Source organism: Aspergillus piperis (genome assembly GCF_003184755.1).
Source record: "Aspergillus piperis CBS 112811 unplaced genomic scaffold BO85scaffold_3, whole genome shotgun sequence".
NCBI classification, from domain to species: Eukaryota; Fungi; Ascomycota; class Eurotiomycetes; order Eurotiales; family Aspergillaceae; genus Aspergillus; species Aspergillus piperis.
The window spans coordinates 1,215,834-1,239,479 of NW_020291593.1; the positions used below are offsets into that span (position 1 = coordinate 1,215,834).

General features: G+C 50.0%; 9 protein-coding genes across 9 annotated transcripts; 6 read left to right on the forward strand and 3 right to left on the reverse strand.

Annotated features, from left to right (window-relative positions):
- Positions 1 to 465: 465 nt before the first annotated feature.
- Positions 466 to 1,701, forward strand: BO85DRAFT_484918 (SNG1 family protein; the record flags this gene model as incomplete). Its single annotated transcript, XM_025663275.1, has 1 exon — positions 466 to 1,701. One exon carries the CDS (start codon positions 466 to 468, stop codon positions 1,699 to 1,701), a length of 1,236 nt encoding a protein of 411 aa, XP_025519097.1.
- On the reverse strand, positions 1,603 to 3,546 carry helE (3-ketosteroid 1-dehydrogenase helE; the record flags this gene model as incomplete). Its single annotated transcript, XM_025664377.1, has 6 exons — positions 1,603 to 2,104; positions 2,153 to 2,464; positions 2,512 to 2,635; positions 2,683 to 3,129; positions 3,179 to 3,336; positions 3,395 to 3,546. 6 exons carry the CDS (start codon positions 3,544 to 3,546, stop codon positions 1,831 to 1,833), a joined length of 1,467 nt encoding a protein of 488 aa, XP_025519098.1. The 3' UTR covers positions 1,603 to 1,830.
- Positions 3,547 to 3,918: 372 nt separating this feature from the next.
- On the forward strand, positions 3,919 to 6,016 carry BO85DRAFT_475310 (fungal specific transcription factor domain-containing protein; the record flags this gene model as incomplete). Its single annotated transcript, XM_025662711.1, has 2 exons — positions 3,919 to 4,664; positions 4,711 to 6,016. 2 exons carry the CDS (start codon positions 3,919 to 3,921, stop codon positions 6,014 to 6,016), a joined length of 2,052 nt encoding a protein of 683 aa, XP_025519099.1.
- A 693-nt stretch (positions 6,017 to 6,709) lies between these two features.
- BO85DRAFT_475311 (proline racemase family protein) lies at positions 6,710 to 7,880 on the forward strand (the record flags this gene model as incomplete). Its single annotated transcript, XM_025662712.1, has 1 exon — positions 6,710 to 7,880. The coding sequence occupies one exon, from the start codon at positions 6,710 to 6,712 to the stop codon at positions 7,745 to 7,747; it is 1,038 nt and encodes a 345-aa protein (XP_025519100.1). The 3' UTR covers positions 7,748 to 7,880.
- A 290-nt stretch (positions 7,881 to 8,170) lies between these two features.
- BO85DRAFT_475312 (HET domain-containing protein) lies at positions 8,171 to 10,577 on the forward strand (the record flags this gene model as incomplete). Its single annotated transcript, XM_025662713.1, has 2 exons — positions 8,171 to 9,295; positions 9,338 to 10,577. The coding sequence occupies 2 exons, from the start codon at positions 8,171 to 8,173 to the stop codon at positions 10,451 to 10,453; spliced, it is 2,241 nt and encodes a 746-aa protein (XP_025519101.1). The 3' UTR covers positions 10,454 to 10,577.
- A 4,884-nt stretch (positions 10,578 to 15,461) lies between these two features.
- On the reverse strand, positions 15,462 to 16,903 carry BO85DRAFT_517382 (uncharacterized protein; the record flags this gene model as incomplete). Its single annotated transcript, XM_025664903.1, has 3 exons — positions 15,462 to 16,010; positions 16,094 to 16,470; positions 16,751 to 16,903. 3 exons carry the CDS (start codon positions 16,901 to 16,903, stop codon positions 15,917 to 15,919), a joined length of 624 nt encoding a protein of 207 aa, XP_025519102.1. The 3' UTR covers positions 15,462 to 15,916.
- Positions 16,904 to 18,622: 1,719 nt separating this feature from the next.
- On the forward strand, positions 18,623 to 19,642 carry BO85DRAFT_517383 (mandelate racemase/muconate lactonizing enzyme family protein; the record flags this gene model as incomplete). Its single annotated transcript, XM_025664904.1, has 1 exon — positions 18,623 to 19,642. One exon carries the CDS (start codon positions 18,623 to 18,625, stop codon positions 19,178 to 19,180), a length of 558 nt encoding a protein of 185 aa, XP_025519103.1. The 3' UTR covers positions 19,181 to 19,642.
- Positions 18,793 to 19,735, forward strand: BO85DRAFT_517384 (enolase C-terminal domain-like protein; the record flags this gene model as incomplete). Its single annotated transcript, XM_025664905.1, has 1 exon — positions 18,793 to 19,735. The coding sequence occupies exon 1, from the start codon at positions 19,220 to 19,222 to the stop codon at positions 19,733 to 19,735; it is 516 nt and encodes a 171-aa protein (XP_025519104.1). The 5' UTR covers positions 18,793 to 19,219.
- A 334-nt stretch (positions 19,736 to 20,069) lies between these two features.
- BO85DRAFT_466494 (NRPS-like enzyme) lies at positions 20,070 to 23,616 on the reverse strand. The gene is made up of 4 exons (XM_025662132.1): positions 23,171 to 23,616; positions 22,876 to 23,114; positions 22,667 to 22,829; positions 20,070 to 22,613 (listed from the first exon to the last, which is right to left on the reverse strand). Exons 1-4 carry the CDS (start codon positions 23,468 to 23,470, stop codon positions 20,094 to 20,096), a joined length of 3,222 nt encoding a protein of 1,073 aa, XP_025519105.1. The 5' UTR covers positions 23,471 to 23,616; the 3' UTR covers positions 20,070 to 20,093.
- Between the last annotated feature and the right edge of the window lie 30 nt (positions 23,617 to 23,646).

A 23,646-nucleotide genomic window follows, 5' to 3' on the forward strand; every position in this document is an offset into this window, starting at 1 on the left:
ATCAAGGAGACACTTGTAATCAAAAGCTCCTATTTGCTTTAACCTTGTCGGGAGTAATCCCGCAGCATTGTTGATCGACTTATTCGCCGCATTTTCCAGTGTGGGTATAAACTCCACTACACTCTCTAGGTGCGCCGGCGTAGAGGCTTGTGATTTTTGTCTAGATAATTCCCGTTCATTTACATGACCGGTAGCCGTCAAAAGCTTGACATCGATTCTCACAGACTCAGAGGGATTCTGAGAGTCCGATCATGCAATTCGGATTCTAGAAAATGCCGAATGCGAATATGGATACAGTTCAAGGCTATAACAGCGCGCACCGCCGCGTGGGCAGCTCGTCTTCTCGAATCAGATGATTTCCATATAAGCGACGCTCTTTACCTTGTATATCTTCATTCAACGTCGGAACTAACTTCCCGTGTTCGCAAGTAATCCAAGTCCCGCCACATGTCAGGAAGCAGTACAATGCAGTTTCCAAAACACATGCTAGGCCCCCTAGCAGGGGCTTTCGTCTCCCTCCAGGTCCTATTCCTCGCCAACATGTGCTATCTGTATGGCACTGCAATTCAAGACGGCACGCGGTTCAGTGCAATGAAAGTTCTTTATGTCGACTTTGACCAGGGCATCATCGGCAAATCCGTGCTAAAAGCCTACGAGCTTGTCAGAAGCCCAGCCTTTCCCACCATCGAACAACATTCCACAGCAGAATATCATACCGAGGACTCCTTGAAGCGTGCAGTATGTAAAGAAGGGTACTGGGGAGCTATATATGCTAAAACCAATGCTTCTTTGCGTCTATCAACGGCCATCACCTCCCCGGCTGCAGCAGAAAACTACAATAATGTCGACGCCTTGGGATACGTCTGGAACGGCGCCAAATATGCTGGCTATGCGCAGACAGTCCATGCAAGCCTTACCGAACTGGTCCAGGTAACGGGCAATGTCTACAGCCAAGTGAACGAAACTTCCATTTTCGCCACAGCCAATGTCTTCAACCCTTCAATTGCATCAACCCTTCTACAACCTATAGCCAGCACGGAAACCGACCTCCTCCCCACCAACCAGGGAACTCGCTTCTACTACAATACCGTATCGATGGTTATGCCAATCATTCAACAATTCTTCTTCTTCTTCATCATGGCTTCCAATGAAATTTCAATGAATTTCAATCTTTTCGCTGTCTCACTCACTCAGCTGGCTAGCTTCCGTGCCCTTGTCGCTTTCGTGTACATGTTCATCAGTGCTCTCGCAATGTCCGGATATATACGGGTCTTTCGCGAAGGGTGGGACGTCCATTCCTCGCAGTTTGGATTGACTTGGATGACTATCTGGCTTGCAATGCAAGTTCAATACTTGCTCCTTGAGTTTGTCACCACATTTGTGCTGATGCAGTTCATTCCCTTCGCTATCTTGACTTGGGTTATCCTGAATGTCTCGAGCACGCTTAGCTCCTTTGAGCTATCGCCGGGTTTCTATCGCTGGGGATATGCTCTGCCTGGTAGGGAGCTCTATGATACGCCCCTTCAGGTCTGGACGCGAGGATGTAACCCTTACTTGGGAAGAAGCTTGCCTATACTCTGGTCTTGGCGGATTGCGGGTGTTGTGGTGTTTGCGGTTGCTCTGAGGTATCGTCACCAGACAGCGATGAAGGCCGGAATTCAGATTATAGAGGATGAAAAGTCCGAGGGGTCCAGGGCGTGACTGGTGTGACCCTTGGAAATGGTTGGCGTTGAATTCATGTGTATTCAACAATTTTGTAGTTGACTCGATCAGATTGTCAACCCTCTAGTAATAAACACATCAGAGGAAAGCTATCCGATACACATGGCTTCACAGTTTACTTCCCATTCCAACGTCTCGATCTACTGCATCTCGTGAGCTTGCGGCCGGCAAGCTAGGGACCGGCAGATTCAACTCGATTGCAATTGCCTTTGCAGCCCAGAAGCCCGTCACAAAGGCAAGAGCCAGCCCGCCCGCATATCCGAGGTTACTTAACCCTCCACCATCAACCCCAGCAACTAACAGCCCTGGGATGGGGTTCCCATCGGTCGTCAGCGCACGGCCCTTAGGATCGATTTTAATGCCACCGTACGTGAATGTAATTCTGCATGATCAGTCATATGCACAGTTGAATCGAAGGAGGGATACGTACGATGGCTGCACTTCCATACAAAAGAAGGGTCCGTCACCCTCTACTAAGGGGACTGGAGGTTTTCCGCCTGCCCCGACAGGGGCATCCAACGCCACAGTCGAGTTACCGAGCCGGATGGCCTGATCATATTGTTCAATTGTCCTTCGAGCTTGTGTCTCATTTACTCCCCATTGTTTGAGTATGTCGACCAGCCCGTTGATGCTCGGGGCACTACCGACACGGCATCCGTGTTCCTGAGCTTTAGCCAGACGATCGATCTCACCCGCGTTAGGGAACGGTGCGGAGATGCAGTGCTGGGCCCGAGTGCGATCGCTGCGTTGTCAGAAATATACTTCGAGGAACATCAAGGGGAGACATACTTGAAAAGAAGAAATCCTCGCCGTTTCTCCTGCTTCGCGAGATACTGATTGATGATCTCGTCGCCAGTCGTCTCATCCGCAAATCTCAGGCCGCTCTCGTTGATAAGCAGGCAATATTTGCTTTCTGGGTCATGATTAGCACCATGTATGGCGAGGACTTATATCACTTACGATATTGTGCCAACGGCAAATAGTCCCGTGGGGCGACCTCCTCAGCCTGCAGAGGCGCTGCGAGTAAATGACCGTAGAAGGTACTCATCCCACGACTGCTACCTGCACCTACTTGTGTTCCTAGGGTCAACCCGTCTCCTACCGATCCCTTGTTGGATCGCACAAACATGTCGTCTGCGTGTTGGCCAATATGCATAGACAGTAACCTGGGGTTACCTTGAAATCCCCCAGTGGCTAGGACAACCCACTTCGCTCGAACTTCGTAGTGTGCACCATCTGCGTGACGGATAACCGCCCCAATAACGCGCGATCCAGGGACTCCCGGAACTTCCTGCAGGAGCTTCACCACAGCAGTATTGGTGAAGATTTGTGAGCCCGTATTGCTATCTCTGATGCGCTGCTGATGATATGCATGGAGATGAGGGATATCGATTGGAAAGCCGATGCCTGTACCTCATGTCAATTACTTGTCGCTGCAACGAGAAGAATGACATACCAATTGTCATAATCCCATCAAATCTCTGCGCCACTGGGACACCATTTTCACGCATCCATTGTACGGCCGGGAGGTAGTCTTGCATCCAGGCGGCTTGGAGATTGGCATTTCCCCATGGTACCCAGGAGCGCAGACTTGAGTAGGACTTGGGACCCCAACTGCACCAACGCAATCAGTACGTGTCCTCTTTATTGACAAGTGCTAACTTCAACATACAACATCCCCGCGGAGTAATTGGATGACCCGCCCACGGTGGACTGCTTCTCTACAACGAGAACTTTAGCCCCGGAGGACGCGGCGAAAGAGGCACAGGCAAGGCCTGACATGCCCCCACCACAGATGAGGGCATCAACGGTAATTGTTTGCATTTTGTGATAATCAAGCTATGAGAAAAAGGTATGTGTGCAGTGATGTCTGAAGACGAGCCGCCGGGTATATAACCACCCTCCGGTGGCTAAATTAAGTAGCCGGAGGACCCACCCGGGCATCCTGTGCCTGAACGAGCATGACAGGACCGGGTTATAGGGAATGGCCATTTGGTCAAGCTGATAGCAAATCTAGATATACGAACCCCAACCAGCTTCTTTCAGTCCATGCCCATGCTGAATGGGAAGTGGCGAAACCGGCCATGATAGGGTTGTCCGGATACCGTGATTCCCCGCATTTCTCCAGAATTTCTCGGTAATTCGGGCAATTTTCCTGCGACTACCTAGAAGCTCTCATCCCATGATTCTTTGACTATGGCCCCAAGCACTCGTTCAAGTCAAGATAGGAGAACCTCCCGGCCCCCTGCAGCTGCATGCGAAGTATGTCGTCAACTGAAGATGCGCTGTATCCGGCCCGATCTATCGGAGCCGTGCGACCGCTGTCGACGCAATAATCGGCGCTGCAACATCCCCCCTCCCCGTCCTTTGGGTCGCAGGCCTGGTGCTGTTGGTCGCTATAATGGGTTCGAAAAGTCTTATCGAAAGATGCAAGTACAGCTCAAGAAAGCACCGGTATCAGCTGACGAGGTACAACGGGTGTTGAATACCACGGGCCAAGAGGAGTTACTTCAAGTCATCTTGGCGAAGCTGCAGCATGGTAGTGACGGCAAAATGCCAGTGCCAACCACAGACGGTGCATTGAGAAGCTACCATGATGGCTTGCCAACCCCAAAGGAGCCAGTTAGTAATCCACTAGCACTACTGGCTGACGCATCTAGCGCAGCACAGCCATTGACGCCGTCGCTGGATTCATTATGTACTACAAGTGGAGGCCGGGAGCTCCTCCAGCGCTCAGTCTGCGCGTCTCTAGGTCTGCAGCTAAGTCGACACACACTGGAAGAGGGCTTCAATGCCATTTATGATTCCACACTACCCATCCAGTCCCAATCAAACTATTTCCGACCTCCTGATGCGGATCCACCTCGAGATGTTGGCCCAGATCTGGATCCTATCGAGCTGGGGCTGTTATCGTTAGAGGATGCGCATAGTTTGTTTTCAGTGTATGTGCACTACTTCCTAACAATCCTCTTGCTAATGGAATACTAGCTATTTCGTCCGCTTACACCCCATCAACGGCATTCTGGACCCAATTCTTCACACCGTCGACTATGTGCGCTCCCGCTCCGCTCTCCTCTTCACATGGATTCTAGCCATTACGGCTCAATTCGATCATCAGTCTGCATCGTGCGCCAAACGCCTGCGCCTTCACGGCGAGACCCTCTCACGACATGTCCACACATCTGGGTACAAGTCAGTCGAAATCGTACAAGGATACTACATTTCGCTCCTCTCTGCTACCCCTGCCCCGACATTGTCCGAGGAACGCTCATGGCTCTATACTTCCTACGCCGTCGCCGTCGCCACCGAGCTAGGCTTAGACCAGGTTAATCCTTTCAACACTCTTGCCTCCGACTCGATCTCCCAGCGTGAGGCGCGTAATCACGAACGCACCTGGCTGCGCATCCTACTGTGGGAACGCGCTACCAGCGCCGCTTACGGACGAGCAACTGCCTTTCCCGAGTCGCCCCTTACCCGGAATATTGAGAAATGGTGGCTGCACCCTCTTGCCGATTCTACCGACAAGGACACATGTGCCTTTATTCTCCTCCGTCGACATTTAGCAGGTCTTCATCATATCCTGCACCAGCAAGCCTCTTTCAACCACGACAACCCTCACTGGGTCCGTGATCTTGTCGACTCGACCCTAGACCCGTGGCGAGTTACCTGGCTCCCTGGATGCACTTCAAAAGCCGTCAACCCCTCTCCCAACATATCCACAGCCTTCCTCACATACGTATATCTCCATAACCGTCTCTGGATGCTCTCTTTTGCCCTAAATACCTCTTCCATTCACTCCTACGCCCTCCAGGAAGACTGCTTTACAGCCGCAGTTCAATGTTGTATCCTCGCTGTACACGATCTCCAATCGATTGGGGAACCTCTGTACTGTCTTCTCTCCCCATCTTGGGCGATGATCGCCTACGCCGCCGCTCTCGCCCTCAGACTCTTCTCCGCTTTGTATGATGCCCATGCCGGCGATGAGGGCGAGTTGCTAGGATTGCTAGGGCAGGTAGCCCTGCAGCTAGAGAAAGCTGGAAGCACCCCGTCTCATAGAATTGGAATTGCGGCCGTCCTCGGGAGGCATTTGCTTAGTGTTTTGCGGGCAAAAGTTGGGATTCGCATGGGAATTGGGGATTTTGCGGATAGCAGGCTACACTGTTCATCTGGATCGGGGCTGGTGGGAAGCAGCTGCGATCCGGTCCTGGGGTCTGTTGCGATGGGACTGGATGAGGGGTTTGCGGATGTGTTTCGGGAGGTGTTCGGGCCGGGGTGGGGGCTGGGGATGGAATGAGATTGGAATGTTGATCAGTAGATACCCGGAGATAGTTTCACTATGGTAGCAGGGGTGATTACGATGCATCAAGAGTGAGGGAATGGTGCACTTCACAATCAATTTCAATCATGGCAAGGACTAGCTTCAGGACGGCGAAATCACCACCTGGAATAGGTACATTTACGCAGTGTTTATATGTATACTGGTCGGCATCTGCAATTCCGCTAATATACATACCTATGCTTGGCTGTCATCGTATTGCTGTGAGGTGTTTTCCCTCTAATCTTGTCTTGGCGCATTTGTCTGCTTTTTCTTATTTCTTTTCCTTCCCAGAGGGTGGGGTAAGGGCGACCTATGAAAACTACATATACTCAGACGACTTTCCGTCCCCTTTGACCTGTCTTTTTGCTTTTTATATATGCTTTTTTCTTTCCAAAGATATCAGCGATTGTATTACTCATGAAATTGATATGCGGGATGATCGGCCTTCCCGAGCTGACCACATTGTTGCCGTTTCCGGCTAGCACCTTGGGATAGCTCCTATTTCGATATCCAAAAATTCTGTCTAAAAAGCAGATTTCTCCTTGGAACCCCAATGTGAAAATATCAAAGGATCCTAATCAATCGAGGTTATATATTCTTGACATCTATATTCACCAATCTCACGTCCCATTTCAAACCACCTTCTCTTCTTCCACTATCACACATACAATGACAACCAACCCATTTTACTGGATTAAGTCCGAGGACTGGCACACAGCTGGCGAGCCATTCCGCATCATCCCCGAAGTTCCATCAGGGTGCATGCCAACAGGTAGAACCGTTTCTGACCGGCGCAACCAGATCATCCAGACCGAGAACCACCCGTTGGATAGGCTCCGCAAATTTCTCAGTCATGAACCCCGAGGGCATGCTGACATGTACGGGGGCTTTATCACTCCGCCAGACGACATAGGTGCGCACTTCGGTGTATTGTTCTGGCATACGAGCGGATTCTCGACGGCATGTGGCCATGGTACCATTGCCCTAGGATTCTGGGCTGTGTCAACAGGTCTTGTCGAGGCTCCAGAGAATGGAGTTGTGGAGGTGGTCATTGATGTTCCGTCTGGCCGTGTGTCAGCGGCTGTTACTATGAAGGATGGAGAGCCAGTACAGGCTTACTTCATGAATGTCGCCAGCTTTCCGATAGAGAAGGGGCTATCTGTGAAGATCCCTTCTCGTAATGAGGAGATTCGTGTTGATTTGGCTTTTGCCGGTGCTGTTATGGCTTCAGTGAGTGCTGCTGAATTGGGTCTTGAGGTCAAGCCGGGTAATGCGGATGCATTCATCAAACTTCAGCGAGAGATAAAAGCAGCACTTGGCGATAGAGCAACCTATCTTGATTATGAGCTGTACGCAGTCATCTTTTTCGAGGACGAAAGAGACCACCCAGATTACCGAAAGACAATCGTCCAGAGGAATGTTACTGTCTATGGTGATGGTCAGATTGATCGGTCCCCTTGCGGCTCTGGCACTTGTGCGAGAATTTCCCTCCTATCCTCGGATGGTCGGCTTCGAAAGAACCAGAAACTTTTACATCACTCCATTATCGGGTCGGCTTTTGAAGCGGAGATAGAGTCCTGGGGTGGTTCCCATGGGGGCTTTGATTCCTGCAATGTGCTTGTGAAGGGCCAGGCACATCTGATTGCGCAGTCGCGGTTCTTGATAGACGAGGAAGACCCTCTTTCTCCTGGGTTCGTCTTGCGTTAGTTGTTGAAAATCATTTTGAGAGGTTGCATGTGGGCCATTCACATTGAACTGTATGAAATAAGCCTGTTGTAAAGTTAGATTGCTAGCATAGATCCGCTCTCGATTATATTTAAGAGCAAACTTAATCCAAAACACCCTACTTAAAAATGGTTGAGGGAATTAACTGCTCATATTGCCAGATGATGTTTCCAGCCCACGCTACTATATTCATTTGCATCTGGCCCCCACGTTTAGATCTGTTTCCACCCGCATCTCGGGCCAAGAGTCGGATCCTGCAGGGCGGGGCTCATGTCAGCTAGACGCCCATCGCTGACTGCAACCATTTCTTGCTTACATGCCCAGTGAGTAGCAGCTTGAATGTGCAATATGAGCTACATCCTCCATAAGCCTCTAGATTAAGACCTCTTATCGTTGCAAGAGACCATGGATGCCCTGGAACGAGACGCACCTCTCTGCGCAAGGTGCCGCACCATTGACTTCGATGCTATCTTCCAACTCAGAAAAGATGTCCGAGATGCAAGACTAGAAGGTCTACCAATAATATCACTGGGTAGTATCATTTCAGACCCAAACACGCCATGTCTAATGTGCGATCTCTTCGACGAAGTCAAGTTCGACCTCGACGTATCAGCTCGCCAATCAGCATGGGATACCAGCCAATATCATTTACGTGCTTTTAGCAGCCTCATAAAAGAAGTAGGAGTTACGACAGAAATGCCAACAGAACCTAAGCGGCGAGATATTATCAAGCAAATTCGCAGGGGGGATGAGTATATGAGTGACGAGTCAAACAGTGTGTTTCTCGCGGTATTTCCGGGAAGCGGTGATGATGTTTTCGTCACCAGTGAAATCAGAATCCATGATATCTGCAGCCATCTGGAACAAAGTGTCATTATGCCGGTGGAGGGGTCTGATGTTGCCAACTTACGGACTCACGGGGTCCGAGTGTCACCGAGTCAGATCAATTACACTCGTCTGAAAAAGTGGATGGATAGCTGCCAGAGTCATCATGGGCCTCGATGTACTTGCTCACCTACTCCTCCGCCTTTTGTACTAAAGGTGATCGATTGCCAGTCCCGGCAAATTGTCCCACTTCACCCAGGTTGGGAGTATTTCGCGCTCAGCTACGTATGGGGACCACTGTCCGCGGAGGAATCAGTTGTCCGAATACAAAGGTCTGAGGCTGTGCTTCCGGATAAAGTGCACGGTACTATCAAAGATGCCATCAGAGTCGTCAACAACCTGGGAGGTAGATATCTCTGGGTCGACAAATACTGCATTGACCAGGACAACGCACAAGAAAAGCACGATCAAATATCTCGCATGGATCTGATATATTCTGGCGCTTACGCTACTATAATCGCTGCTGGTTCTGATATATCGATTTCTGGGTTACCCGGCGTTGGTGCTGTTCCACGACGGCGCCAACCACAAGCAACCTCACCAACAGCCTCTGGGAGGGATTTGAGGCTGGTATCTACACTGCCTTCTATACGACGTGCTCTAGCCTCTAGTCCATGGATATCTCGTGGCTGGACCTTTCAGGAAGTAAGTCTTTCGCGTCGATGTCTGTTCTTCACCGACTTTCAGGTTTACTATATGTGCGGAGAGACTACAAATTGCGAGTCGACCGTGCTCTCCCCTGTTGAATTGTCACACATGGCCACAGCCCAAACAGCCACAAAGCCTGCCCGCGACGACATCCTCGATTCTTCTCGGTTCACCTATCAAATACCCCTACATCCAGCATACTATTCCAGTAGGCCATATCGACCATGGGCCTTCCGTACACACCTATCAAGCTACTCAAGTCGAAGCCTCTCCTACAACTCCGATGCTATCAACGCCTTTCGAGGCATCCTCGCTCGCTCCGATCATCCAACCTTCTACGGTATTCCGTTCTTGTTTGGCGGAGAGACTTCCTATACTCTAGCGCGCGATCCGAATTTCCGTTTCGTCTGTGCATTGTCCTGGGAACCTATTTACCAACCTCCTTGCATAGATAATAGTAGTAAAAATGGCGAAGATGGACACTTAATACGGAGAAAAGAATTCCCCAGCTGGTCCTGGGCAGGCTGGATAGGTCAGGTCTCATATCACTACTTTCTTTGGGACAGGAGATTTGGCTGTGCAGAGGAGGATCTTCTCCCACAGGAACTGGATGGGCATCAGTCTGTTCGCATATGGATTTGCTTCAACCTTCGTGAGAATATTGACAATATCTCCGTATGGGATATCTCAATAGAGGAATTCTTCGCCAACCACAACAGCGCTCTTTGGGGGAATATTATGCCTGAAATCTCGCCCTTTCTCCAGATTGAATGCACCGTCCTCCATTGCCTCCAGATAAAGGCTTTGAGTATTCCTTCTGGGACTACTTCTGTTCCCGCAGTCAGAATTGTTATAGGGGATGGGTATTCCCGTGCTCCGGTGCTGTTCTGCGGACCACCTCCTTGTTCAAACGAGGATGGGGTGATAGAGAAGGAATATTCGGGGCTGGTGCTCTTCGAAAGAAATCATAGCATTGTTCTATGCACGCCGTGGGATCATATCGGGATTTTTGTTCTTTTTGTGAAGGAAGTTCAGGGTGGGAGGAAGGGGCACCATGAGCGTGTGGGATCTGCATGGCTGGATCGAGCGGAGTTAGAAAAGCTGGGTGGTGATGGTAATACGAAGATGAGGAGAGAGACGATTTCATTATCTTGACCATGTTCAATTTATGTACTTTGGTCATCAGTGGACCTGTCAACAAGAAGCAAAGCATATACCGGACACCAGAGTCGAAGACGCCACATACATAGAATGGCAGTATTTTCTCTGACGCTATTGGAGATCTCCTGAGGCTTCCGCGTGATGTAGCTGAGAACTCTAGTGTTGCATGCAAGGAAGGAGCGCTCTACGCCAATCATCCCATGTTTCTTATTCTGCAGGTAGAAAGCCCTGCCTCGAGTATCGGTGACAACGTGCGAATCACTCGTCTCTTCCAACATTAATGTCCGAAAATCTCGAAACTTCACGAGTCGTGGCTGCTTTAGAAGTTTTTCGGCCCTCTCGCATCTCCTTTCCACTCAGTGTTGACATCCACCATCAACACATAAATTAATGCGATTGGCATTCGGTATGATTGGGTGACAGCGAGAGCCATAGCGCCGAGGCGGGGAGGCGAGTACAGAGTACAAGGCTGCGATGTGTTGTTCTAGCATCCACAGTGGTTGATTGGCTGTTCCTCTAGGCGTACGCGCCCGCGCGCAAGGGGTCGATATGAGTGAGGCTGATGCCTAAGAGCGGTCCCAGAGAGTTGGAGCTTTATATCGTTTCCCCCACTGTACCAGTCTATTTATTCGGTATCCTTTCACCTCCAGGAGGTTGTCACACGCTTTCTATGACTGTTGGGCGCACCTCCAATACTGTCCAGCTATGCCTCTCAGGCTTGACCCCAGCGCCTACACTGTAGGCTGGGTCTGCGCGATCAAGGATGAGGTTACCGCTTCTCGGGCGTTTCTGGATGAGGAGCATGAACAGCCTTCCAGACAGCCAAATGATGACAACGTTTATGTCCTTGGCCGCGTGGGTAATCACAACGTAGCTATTGTGTCGCCAGGGGTGTGTTCGTATGGTATTGACGTGATTGCTCATACTGTGGCACATCTGGTACGAACGTTTCAGAACATTCGTTTTGGCTTGATGGTTGGCATTGGCGGAGCGGCACCTTCGGTCCCTGATCCTAAGAACCCGTTAAATGACATCAGGCTAGGAGATGTCGTTGTTAGTGAACCAAAGGGAAACCACGGTAAGGCTCCTTACATAATCCTCTCATGGTCATGCGTGGTATTGATTTGGCATTGGCTCCATTTTCTGACGAGACTCAAGGAGGTGTACTGCAATACGACAAAGGCCGATGGGAAGAGAAAGGATCATTTGAGGTTCGATCTCATCTCAATAGGCCTCATCCACATCTGCTGTCCGCTATGAAACTGCTGCAATGTGACCACGACTTTGGGATGGGGAAGATGTTTGATTACTACGAAGATGTCAGTCGAAGATCTAGCAGACTGCGATCGTGGGGCTTTCACTTCCCCGGCCGCGAGTTCGATCGGCTATACAAACCAAATCACCCGCACACAGAGGGACTGGATTGCTCGAGCTGTGGCACTGAGAAGTTGGAGACACGTCTTGACCGTGACTCCGATAAGCCGGTAGTACACTATGGACTCATTGCCTCTGGCAATGCTGTCATGAGGTCTGCCTCGTATCGTGATCATCTGAGAGACACATGGGGTGTATGCTGCTTTGAGATGGAAGCGGCTGGGCTTATGAACGAATTTCCAAGTGTGATTATTAGAGGTGTGGCAGACTACTCGGACGACCACAAGAATGATCATTGGCAGCGATATGCAGCAGCCATGGCGGCCGCGTATGCTAAAGATCTTCTACGGGTCATGCCAGCTGAGGAGCCTTGCAGTACCGAAATCACTTCTCAGATTAGCGAAGACTGTATGTCAAGGTATACTTATCGTCGGAAACCTCTAAGCTAACACTGGGCAGTTTCGCGGGAATTGAGAGAAGTAGGAAAACGAGTCGCCAAACTTGATGATATGATAACGCACAACCATAATGAGACAATACTCGGATGGCTCAATGAAATTCCCTACGATATCGACAAAAGTTTTATCGTCGAGGAAATTCATCCAGGCACCGGTCAGTGGTTATTGAAATCGGACAAATTCCAGTCCTGGTACCAGGCCAAAGGGCAAACACTACTCTGTCTAGGCATTCCTGGCGCAGGGAAGACGGTCATGGCAGCTACCATCATTGAATATATTGATACACACCGGCACGTCAACAATTTGAGTCACGCGCTTGGATATGTGTCCTTCAGCTTCAGATTTCCATCACAACAGAGAACCAGGAACATTGTCGCGTCAATTCTTAAGCAGCTTGCCCAACAAGACCGGCAACTGATGAAGGGACTGCAGACTCTTTATGGTCGGCATAGTACCAGGGCCACGCAACCGTCAACACGCGAGATGGTTGAAATTCTTTGTTCTTTGAGCAGTGATAGGCAGGTATACGTTGTTATCGACGCGCTGGATGAGATCCAAAGTTCTATGAAAGGACCGACGGAATTCCTATCGCAGCTTTTTCGGATTCAGGATGCTACTGGCCTAAATATAGTCGCAACCTCACTTTTCGCCCCTGGAATTCAAAAGATCTTTAGGGAAAGGGATGGCTGTTCTTCTCTGGAGATACGTGCCACGGATGAAGATGTTCGAAGCTATATTCAAGGAAATATCACTTCCCTGCCGTCCTTTGTTACGCAGGATCAAGCAATGATGGACAGGATCCTGGAGGAAGCTCCCCGGGCTGCTAGCGGAATGTAAGTGACATTGGCCAGTGAATGGATTGATTTCTGATGCTCATCTGACTGAACACGAACGCAGGTTCCATTTTGCAAAGCTGTGCCTCGATTCCTTGAGTGACCAAGCCTCACCCAAGCGGATGCACCGGGCATTAGCAGAACTATCCAACAATTTAGAACTTCAGAAATTGGCGTACGAGAAGACCATGGAGCGTATCGAGGCCCAATCACCAAACCTAAGGACATTGGCCTTAGATGCCCTTTCATGGATCGTATGTGTCGGAAGGCCTCTGAATATTCGTGAATTGCAACATGCATTAGCAATACAAACGGGCAGTCAGTCTGTTGATACGGAAGACGTTGTTGATGCCATATTGATGGTCTCTGTGTGCGCGGGGTTAGTCTCTGTCGACATGGAGAGCGAGGTTGTTCATCTCGTCCATCATACTGCGCAGGGCTTTATAAACAATCGTTTGGAAGAATGGTTTCCAAATGCTCATCGAAGAATCGCCGAAAAATGCGTCACATATCTGTCCTGTGACTGGAATATGAGTCAGGACGCCGCAACCATAGTATCACAGCATCCCTTTTACAGCTATGCAGCTCAATATTGGGACTACCATTCTCGACTTGACCCAGTAAGTGATGAGCTTCTACTGCCACTTCTGATGTCAAAGGAAAAGGTGGCCTTGTATGCACAGTACATGCGCCTCCTGGATAGCCGCTCTTTTGATATGAAGCGGGAAAAACCACAAGACATCACCGGGCTTCATTTGGCAGCTTACTTGGGGCTGATTAATATCGCCAAAGAACTTGTCAAGAACGGCGGCAATCTTAATGCAAAGGATAGCTGGGGAAGAAATGTTTTCGCGTGGGCCGCAGAATATGGGCGCAAGGAATTCTTCGAGTACTTTTACGACCATGTTCGTTTATGGCACCGAAAAGACAAGCTTGGTGTGACGCCGCTGCAACTGGCTTTATTGAATAACCACACAGATGTTGCAAATATACTTGAGAATCGGCATGTTGGGCCTGAACAAGAGAAAATCAGAGCCCCCGAGGATGAATTGATATGCGAAGTTCCGATGGGTAATCAAGACTCGGTTGAAGCTCTTCTATGCCAAGGAGTCTCGCCGAATTGCCAACAGGGTAGGCGTACACCGTTACACATGGCAATTGTTGGTGGTCATCTTGCTATCGGGCGAGCTCTCCTAGAGAAGGGCGCCGATTCAAACATGGTTGACTGGTACGGACGGACCCCCTTACATTATGCAGCCGGAAGGGGAAGAGAAGAATTTGTGAAGCTACTCCTGGACTACGGTGTCGACATTAATCTCAAAGACAACAACGGTGCTACTCCTCTGATAACGGGCGTGGCTGGAAGACACGACACGATGGTTCGGCTTCTCTTAGACTACAAACCTCAGCTTGACTCACAAGACAATTTTGGTGAAACAGCATTGATCTATGCAGTCAGACGTGGCTCCGATGAGGCGTTGAGTCTACTGCTACAAAATGGCTCCAATTTAAACATCCAGTGCAGAAAGGGTATGACCGCTTTGATTCGTGCAGCTCTTGTGAGAGATGTGGAAAAAGCCCGTCTCTTACTGGCAGCTAAGCCGCAGATTGACCTCCGCAATGAGACAGGCGCCACGGCTTTGATTTGCGCATCCCGGAAAGGGTGCTACAAGATCGTTGATGCACTAATTCAGAATGGAGCTCATCTGGATATTGAAGACAATGACGGTCAGACGGCACTGCTCTTCGCTATGCGATACAATCACGAGGCAGTAACGGCTTTGCTGATACAAAGTGGGGCAAACGTCGAGGCAGGCACAGATAAAGAGGGATGGTCCCCGCTATATCAAGCTGTTGATCGATCTTGGAGTAATATCGTTCGTCAACTAGTAGCAAAGGGTGCAGACGTGAACCGCCAGGATGTGAATGGCAAAACAGCCCTGATTTATGGCTGTATGTACAGTAGAAGCACTGATTGCCTTCGTTCCCTTTTGGAATTCAGCGCTCAGCTCGACATTCAGGATGACTGGGGAAGAACTGCTTTGATGTATGCAGCTCGATCGTGCTACGACGAGATGGTCATTATCCTCTTAGAAAGCGGCGCTGACTGGAAGCTGCGCGATAACGAGGGACGGACGGCCTTGTTTTACGCACACACAAAGTGCGACTCGTTCTCTGAACGCCAGGACAAACGTGACAGAATAATCCAGGCGTTTCTGCCTTTTGAAAAATTTCTTGATGGGACGGAAGCGGGAAACGAGGCAGCTCAGTCGGATGATGGTATAGCCTGCGAAGACAAGGTAGTATTTGGAAGTGAATAAACCTTTTACTCCCTCTAGAATTCAACGAGTGAAATCAAGGATTGCTGTGTATCAGGGCTGAAGCAGAGTGTCTAGCAATGTAATGAGGAAGCGCTATTTGTGATGGACAATAATCTCGCCCAACATAATACCCAGTCGCTATCGAAACCCGATTCCTTCGACTCTCCCTCTCACCTTAACCACTGTCAATGGGTACTCATCCCCATCAGACTCCACACCCACATCTGGTCTCTTATACACTCTGTCTCTGCTAGAATCACCTGATAACCCACCATTCCCTGGTTTAGGATAGCTTGAATTCCCCTGTCCTTGAGAGGACAGCTTTCTGCTGAACGCTCGGGGAAACAGAGCCCTTGCCAGCGGACGCAGAGTTGGGAGACAAGCAGATATAATCCCCGAAGATACTTCAATAACGCACCATGCGTTCGATCGGCCCAAAGTATCTGCGATTCATCAGCACGTTACTTGGAGCTAGCCAAGGGATAGACGGGCCAATGTACATGTCAAGTCATCAAAATCGATATCGACTAGCGTGATGATGCGATATATGCTCGTGAAAACCACACTATGCTGGCATCGTCAGTATATAACCACCACTTTCAATAACAACAGCAAGAAGTATGGGCTGAACAAAAAGGATCCACTTACAAGCCACCCAAAGAAATCATCCCTATCGCACTAATTCTAACCCCCCACCCAGCCTGCACTTTCCATACTCTGCCGATCAAAAGCCCCAGAATGACCACATCAGTGATAGCATTCACAATATCATTTGCAATGAATGTATCCTTTAGATTAATGCACCGTCCCGGGAGGGATTTGTCCCATGCCCGAGCGACAGGAATACATTGGAAGATGGAGGCAATAATGAGAGATACGGCTCTGATGATCGTGATCGCTCCCAGGACGTACACGGCTATGCGTGTGGGCTGATGGATGTGGAAGATCCGGTGGTACATTGCTAGGATGGAGGTTTTGGTGAGGATGAGGGAGGTACAGTAGAATACTTCTGCGGGGAGTAGGAGCTGCTATGGTATCAGAATGGCTTTCTTAAGAAGGGAATGTGAAGTGATAGGGCTTACTTTGTTGATGGTTATGATGTCATCTATGGGGATAGTAGATTGGTGTAAGCCAAGGCCGTATTTTACCACTGTTAGGTTCTAGTATTATTCCAAGATAAAAGAATAAAGGAGAAATTGTTGTGAAGAGGTAACCTACTCACTAAGTCGAGTACGAAAATGATGAATAAGTTAAACTACGTTTCATCGTTAAATTGGGCTTTGCGTATGGTGGAGGATAACATACCAACGCAGCCACAATCAGTGCATCCTCTAATCCCAGAGGCACCTTTCCCAAATGCCTCGAGGAAAATCGCAGTCCCACGAAGACAACACCCAACACTGTAATAGAAATTGAAGCATCTCGGTTGTAGCGCTGCCAGCTGCCTGAATCGGCCATAGTCGCTAGCTGGGTTGTATGTAAGAGCGTACTACGAAGGCCGGAAGCACTGATAATATATGTCTAACTTTTGTCATGTTATATTTGGAATACTCGCGGGGATGTGAGGACATTTGGGGGCCAAAAGGTCGTATGTTGTAAGCCCTAGTCTGCCTTGTATGGGTAGAGCTGCCGCTGGACTGATGCAGGGGGCAGCGTTAATACTTGAGCCTAATCTAGTCAATACCTGACTTTTTACACTCTAGGCTTGCTAAGGTAAGGTCTTCCAAGTTGCAGTGTTTGAGCGACTACCCTGAATGGATAATGCGTGGTTTTTGGCCCCATGTGGCTTATGCGGTGAGAATTAAGTTGTTTGAGGGACTGCAGAATGGCATTTGGGTGAGTGCACGGGTATTTGAAGTCGAAAACACGCCGACCATCAGTTAAGAGGATGATTCAGGGCTCGCTCATCCGGGGGAATTAGAAATAAAACAGAACAAGGTAGTTACCATCCTAAGCACTGACTGAAGACCCAGTGAAACATATAGATAACCCTTACCCATCAACCCCAGATTCCCTACCACATCATTCATTCAAAGGCATAAGGTCATACTGCCTGCCTGTTGTGGTAGCAGAGAAATAGCTCGGTCGGTTTCTCACATAGCACTCGATCGTAGGCTTAAACAATTCCAGGCTGGTAATATCATCATCAATACGCATGTCGCTCGATCATGAAAGACAAGAATAGTCATCTCACGTACCCATTTTTGATCAAAGCTGTCCTTACAACTATCTCCTCTTCCCCATTAGTCGCTGGGATCGTGTATATAGTGCACCCACAGCCGCTGCAGAAACACTTGACTTTCGACCGTCCACTCAGGGTATTATTGACGATGTAGCGTTTGGCAAGCCCCTCTGGATCGTAAAGTGTGAAGTTCGGTGTGAAGTATGTTGCAGTCTTCAGCATAACAATGTTATCAGTCTATTTCATGTGATGCTGAATATTTCCCGGGAGAAAGAAGAGAAAGAGTCTATACGCACGATCTGACAAGGTCCGCCAGCCCCGAGAGCACAATCACCGCAATAGCAGCAGAAAACTGCATTTGGATTGCCTTTCACTGTAAATCCGACTCCTTTGCATAGGCACCTCCCCGTGTATGTCGAACATTGTGCATTTTCGTCGACGGGCATGGTGTCAGACAGTCTGTTACAAATGCAGTCAATGCCCCGGTCTATATCACATTCAATATGGAGACATCTCATATTATTGGCTCAAAACGTCCCTATTCAGCCTATATGTATTAAAATATCCCCGCCTTTTGCCATCGGCTGGGTACAGAGGCTACCGGGTCTCGGTAGCCCTCGGATGTCTAATAGTGAGTGATCTATTAGAAATCTTAGTCGGCGATCGATCGGCGACTGGACCTTGTCGGCTCGGACCGTGAGCCGTAGAAGGATGCCCCATGTCAATCGGATATTGAAGGGTCCAGGGTCGGATGTAGTATCATGACCCCTCTTCATCCATATAACAAGTATTATTAATATTATGCTCCATCAGAGAAAGCGAGGTCATGAGACACTTTCTCCTTGAACAGCCCCAACCATCCCGAAGCCGAAGCTCCCGAAAATCCGACAGTCAGAAATATAAACCTACTAAGTACTATAAGAGCTCACTTAACCCTAACTCTCTACCAACTAACAATCAAAGAACCCAGATCCATCTTACTACACGCCATCAAAATGACCGACCTCAAGATCTCCAGAATCGACGTCTTCCAAGTCGACCTCCCCTACTCCCACGGAACCTACCATCTCTCCGGCAACCGCGCCATCACCCGCTTCGACGCCACCTTCGTCCGCATCACCACCAACACCGGCCTCGAAGGCTGGGGCGAAAGCACCCCTTTCGACAACTACATCGCGTCCCACGCTGGCGGTGTTCGCGCCGCTATTGCAGAGATTGCCCCTAAGCTCATCGGTCTAGACCCCCGCCGAGTCGACCGCCTCAACGACGCCATGGACGCTGCCCTGCTAGGCAACGAGCCCGCCAAATCCGCCATCGACATTGCCTGCTGGGACATCTTCGGCAAGTCTGTCGGACTGCCGGTGTGTGAGTTGCTTGGCGGACGGACAGAGACGAAGCTCCCTGTTCTGGAGTCGATCCCCGTTGCAGACCCCGAGGGGACGCGCAAGCATGTTTCTGATGCCAGGGCAATGGGATTCACGGGTTTCTCGGTGAAAATTGGTTCGGACCCTGTGACCAATGCTGCGAGGGTGGAGGCTGCCCTGATTGATTAAAAGCCCGGAGAGTTCTTTCTAATTGATGCTAATGGCGGGATGACGGTTGATACTGCGCTGCGGATGTTCAGGTTACTTCCTAGGGGATTAGATTTCGTTCTGGAAGCGCCATGCGCTACGTACAGGGAGAGCATGTCACTGCGACGTCGGATTGACGTGCCGATTATCTTTGATGAGTTGGCGAATAATGAGAGCTCGATTGTGCAGTTCGTTGCGGATGATGCTGTTGACGGGATCGGACTGAAGATATCCAAGACGGGTGGGTTGACGAGAGGTCGCAGGGTTAGGGATATCTGTCTGGCGGCGGGATATACTATGTCTGTTCAGGATACGAGTGGTTCGGACGTGGCGTTTGCGGCCATTGTGCATCTGGGACAGACTATACCGGAGCAATACTTGAGATGTATTTTGGAGTGTAGGGCTATGTGTGTTGGGAAGACGGCGGATGGGCCGTTTGATGTTCATGAGGGAGTGCTTACAGCGCCGACTTGTCCGGGGTTGGGGGTTACGCCGAGGATGGAGGTGTTGGGGGTGCCGGTTGCCAGTTTTGTCTGAGGTTATTCCTCTTCTGATAGCGTTGTGTGGACTGAGTATGTTCATACAACAGGTACATCTTCGGGTACCATCCGAGACAGCGTCGGGTTCCTCACCCGACATCCCACCTAGGCAATCATGCTTTACAGGCTCTAGAGGATTACCGCTATGTGAAGTTGAACTATCACTTCGGTTCATGTATGTAATGTGCATGAGTGTCATAAAAGTGCTCCCTCTGTGTGCGAATTGATAGGTTTACTCTGTCTTCTTTATAGATATACTGAAGGCCTTTGGCCAGCCTTCATACTCAAACGCAGCACTGTTATATGCAAGGAAGACCAGCATATCACTCTCTGGAACATTACTACATTCGTAAAATTTATTTCCACACACCCTTAAACTCACGACCAACGATTGACCAATCCACAACCAACTCACGACGAACCCATTCCTCCACCCACACATTCATCCATTCCGGCTTCACTGCATCCACAGCCCGCAACTTCTCGCTGACCTGTCCCGTCAGCCTTGTATCCAGCACATTCACTCGCTCAGTCTGCGACATAACCCCTTCAAAGAATTCCAGCAACTTTGCGGCTGGATTTTTGGCCAATCGTTTCTGCAGCTCTTCTTCACTCATCTTCTCGCCGGTACCACCAGCCGTCTCCAAATCCTGCCGGACGCGCTGCACCCACTCGGTAAAGGGGACAGACTTGATAGTCTTTCTTGAAACCTTAAAGATGGCTTCGGCGACTACTGGACGAATTGCCTCCCAGTCTACCGGGTGTAGGTTCAGTGGGTGATACACCTGGACAGATCCAGGTTCCCCGCGTCGACAAGCCACTGCCAAGTCCACTAGGACTTCAGCAAGCAGATCAACCGGTACCCAGTCGATGCGATTGAGGGCCGGTCCGAGTGTATCAGGCAATATACCCAGGTGATAAGAGCTGAGGACGAGGCTCGGAAACCATTCTGTCTTGTTCCATACTCCCCTGAAACGGACCGGCCCTGCTATCTGACCGACACGTGCGAATGAGGCGTGTAGTCGGCCCTGGCGAGCCGCTTGCGCTAGTAACTGTTCTGCAAGGTACTTGCTATCTGCGTAGCCGTTGGGTCCGGGGGTCGTAGTTGTGATCACTTCTTCCGGGGTTAGGCCGGTTTCTGTGTAGTGGCCCATAGTGGAGCTAATGGATGATAGGAAGAAGAGATGGGGTGACTGATGTGATTGGGCAGCGAAGTTGATCAAGTTTAGCACACCGGTGAGGTTTGGCTTGAAGGAAGACAGGCTGAGGTTGAAATTGACTGCCCAGGCGTTGTGGATGATTAGAGTGGCAATGTTTCGCAAGGTTTTGAAGACATCAGGTCCCAGGCCTAGGTCCGGCTGGGAAAGGTCCGCAGTCCAGAAGCTCGCTCGAGACAGATCGGTTTTCATTCCGCTATGTTTTACGCGGTGGCTTTCCCCTGCGTAAGGTGTGCGGTTCAGACAATGCACGTAGGCAACGGAAGGGGATTGTAGGAGAGTGTCGAGAAGATAGCTTCCCAGGTTACCTGTCGAGCCGGTCAAAATGACCACATGGGACTTGGGCGCTTGAAACTGGCTACTGAGCTCCTGTAGTAGTTCTTCCCGCTGCTGCAGCTGGGCTTCTTTTCGCTCCTCAGCAGAAGCCTCCTCATGTTGCTGCAAGTGAAGCACTGCCTGGGTGAGTTCATCCACAGAGGGATGGAGATAAATTAGGTTTGGAGTGAGCGTGGGGAGATCAAGGCCCTTCTTGAAGGCCCGAGTGGCGGTGATAGCCTGCAGGGAGTCAAGGCCCAGCTCGAAGAAATTCTGGTCATCTGTGAGGTCCCACCCAGTAACGTAGTTGATTGTACTTCTAATATAATCCGAAAGGATTTTTGGATCGTCCACCTGGCCAGGTCCAGCAGGTTCGCCATTACTGGCTGTCTGCGATAGTCTGTCCGCGTCGGCATACAGGGCATCCAACTCCGACGTGTACAGTTCGAGCGATGCAGCTCGCTGAATTGTTCCCTTTCCGGCACGAAGCATGGGCTTGTCTGGCTTTGTGAATAGAATATGGGTTTTGGCTACGCGTGCATGAGCTGGACAAACCGCGTTGGCTTCTTCAATGCTTGGCCAGAATTTCTCAATCATCGCAGCGCGCTCAGGTGCACTGAGATCCTTGCCTCCAATTTCAACTAGGAGAGATGCTTGGAAGCGACGTGCCCCAGCCACTAAGACTGCGGTAATTTCTGGATTGGATGCAGCGATGTGTTGTTCCATAGACACAGGGTTTGTTTTCTCGCCGTTCAAGAAGACAATCACATCATCTGCACGAGCGGCCCAGCGCCACAGGTCCGGCTTACTGGGGTCCGGGTGCCGCACGAAGAGGTCTTTGGTGCGGTATTCCTGTTGATCTGGAAAGACTGTGAAGGTGAGCTGGTGTTTCTCAGTCTTCGGGCTTCGGACAATCACTAGTTCGTAGTACTGATCGGCGACGTGGCGAAGCTCTGCTCCCATCCGGGGATTGATGTGAAGGTATCGCCAATCCGTGCGAGGGTCTCTATTGGTTTTGGAATGGATGGTGCTGATCATGCCGACCTCAGAGGCACCGTAAAGATTCATGATTCTAATCTTGGATGCCACGGCGTCCCCGATTGGCTGGGGAAGATCTCCACCACAGTAAACCAAGCGTTCAAGGTGCTTGCTGCAGTAGTCCAAAAGCTCCGGGCTCTGGGAGAATTCTTGGATGATGGAAGGAACACCCAAGAGAATATCAATCTGAGTCTTCTTTCTTGCCTCTACAAGGGAGGCGGCGGTAGGAAGACCGCCAGATGCCGGAAAGATGACGATAGTGCCGACTGGAATGGTAATGAAAAGCGAATATGCCAGACCCGCAGCCTATGACGTTATTAGCTTCCTATATTTTCTGCAAATATGCAACGCAGACTTACATGGAATGGTGGCGGAACGAGGAATATCCGCTTGCCAAAGAGCCAGCTATCCTGGCTCTCATGGCCCCTTGGGGGATCCAGAACCGTCGTATGCATATGCTTGCACGCGGTGTCATGGGTCCAGAAGATAGGCTTTGGGATACCTGTGGAGCCAGATGTATGACTGCAAGTTTAGTCTTCGATCACTGCACAGACAATCAGGGACGTACATTACGGCGAGAACCTCCCCTGCAGCTTCCGGGTAAGTCTTAGAGAATTCAAAATGAGCATATTCTTTGCTTATCAGCTCATCGACACTAGGCACCTCCAGTATATCCAGCGTTTGTCCCTCGAGGATGGCCTTGACTGGCGGTGGATGGGGCACAGGGGTGACTAGCTTAGTGCAACTGAGGCGGTTGAACAGGCTACTGTGAGCAGCCACGCTGTTCCTTGGGGAGGTGAGGAACATCTTCGACAATACAGAGTCAGCTTGACTATTTCAAAGTTCCAAGTCATATCACATACGCGATATCCCGCCTTCACAGAACCCAATACCAATGCCGGGTACCGCAGGTCATTAGGTCCCACGTAAGCGAGGGTTTCACCGTCACCGGGACCCAGCTTCTCCGTTAGCCACCAGGCAATGCCGTTGATGGCATTTGCAAATGCTTTGAATGTGATGGGCCGGTATCCATCATCGTAGCTCATCAGAGAGACTGGGTATTCAGCATAGATGGCGTCGGGTTTGACCTTGGCGTAGTGGTCAACGATATGAGGGAGCAGTTGCGTCCGCGGATCAAACTGAGAGGCATCTTGGACAGTCATGGTCAAAACCACTTTTGGTTTCCAGTGTATTTGAGATCTGATTGAGGTGCGCAGCTTGTAGTGTTTATATAGTGTTGTTGAGTGAAAGAGTAGTCAGCTTAGCTGGGACCATGTGGCCGAGGGGCCCGCACCTACTTCAACCCAAGCAAGCACCAGCGTATGTTTAGCGGAACATG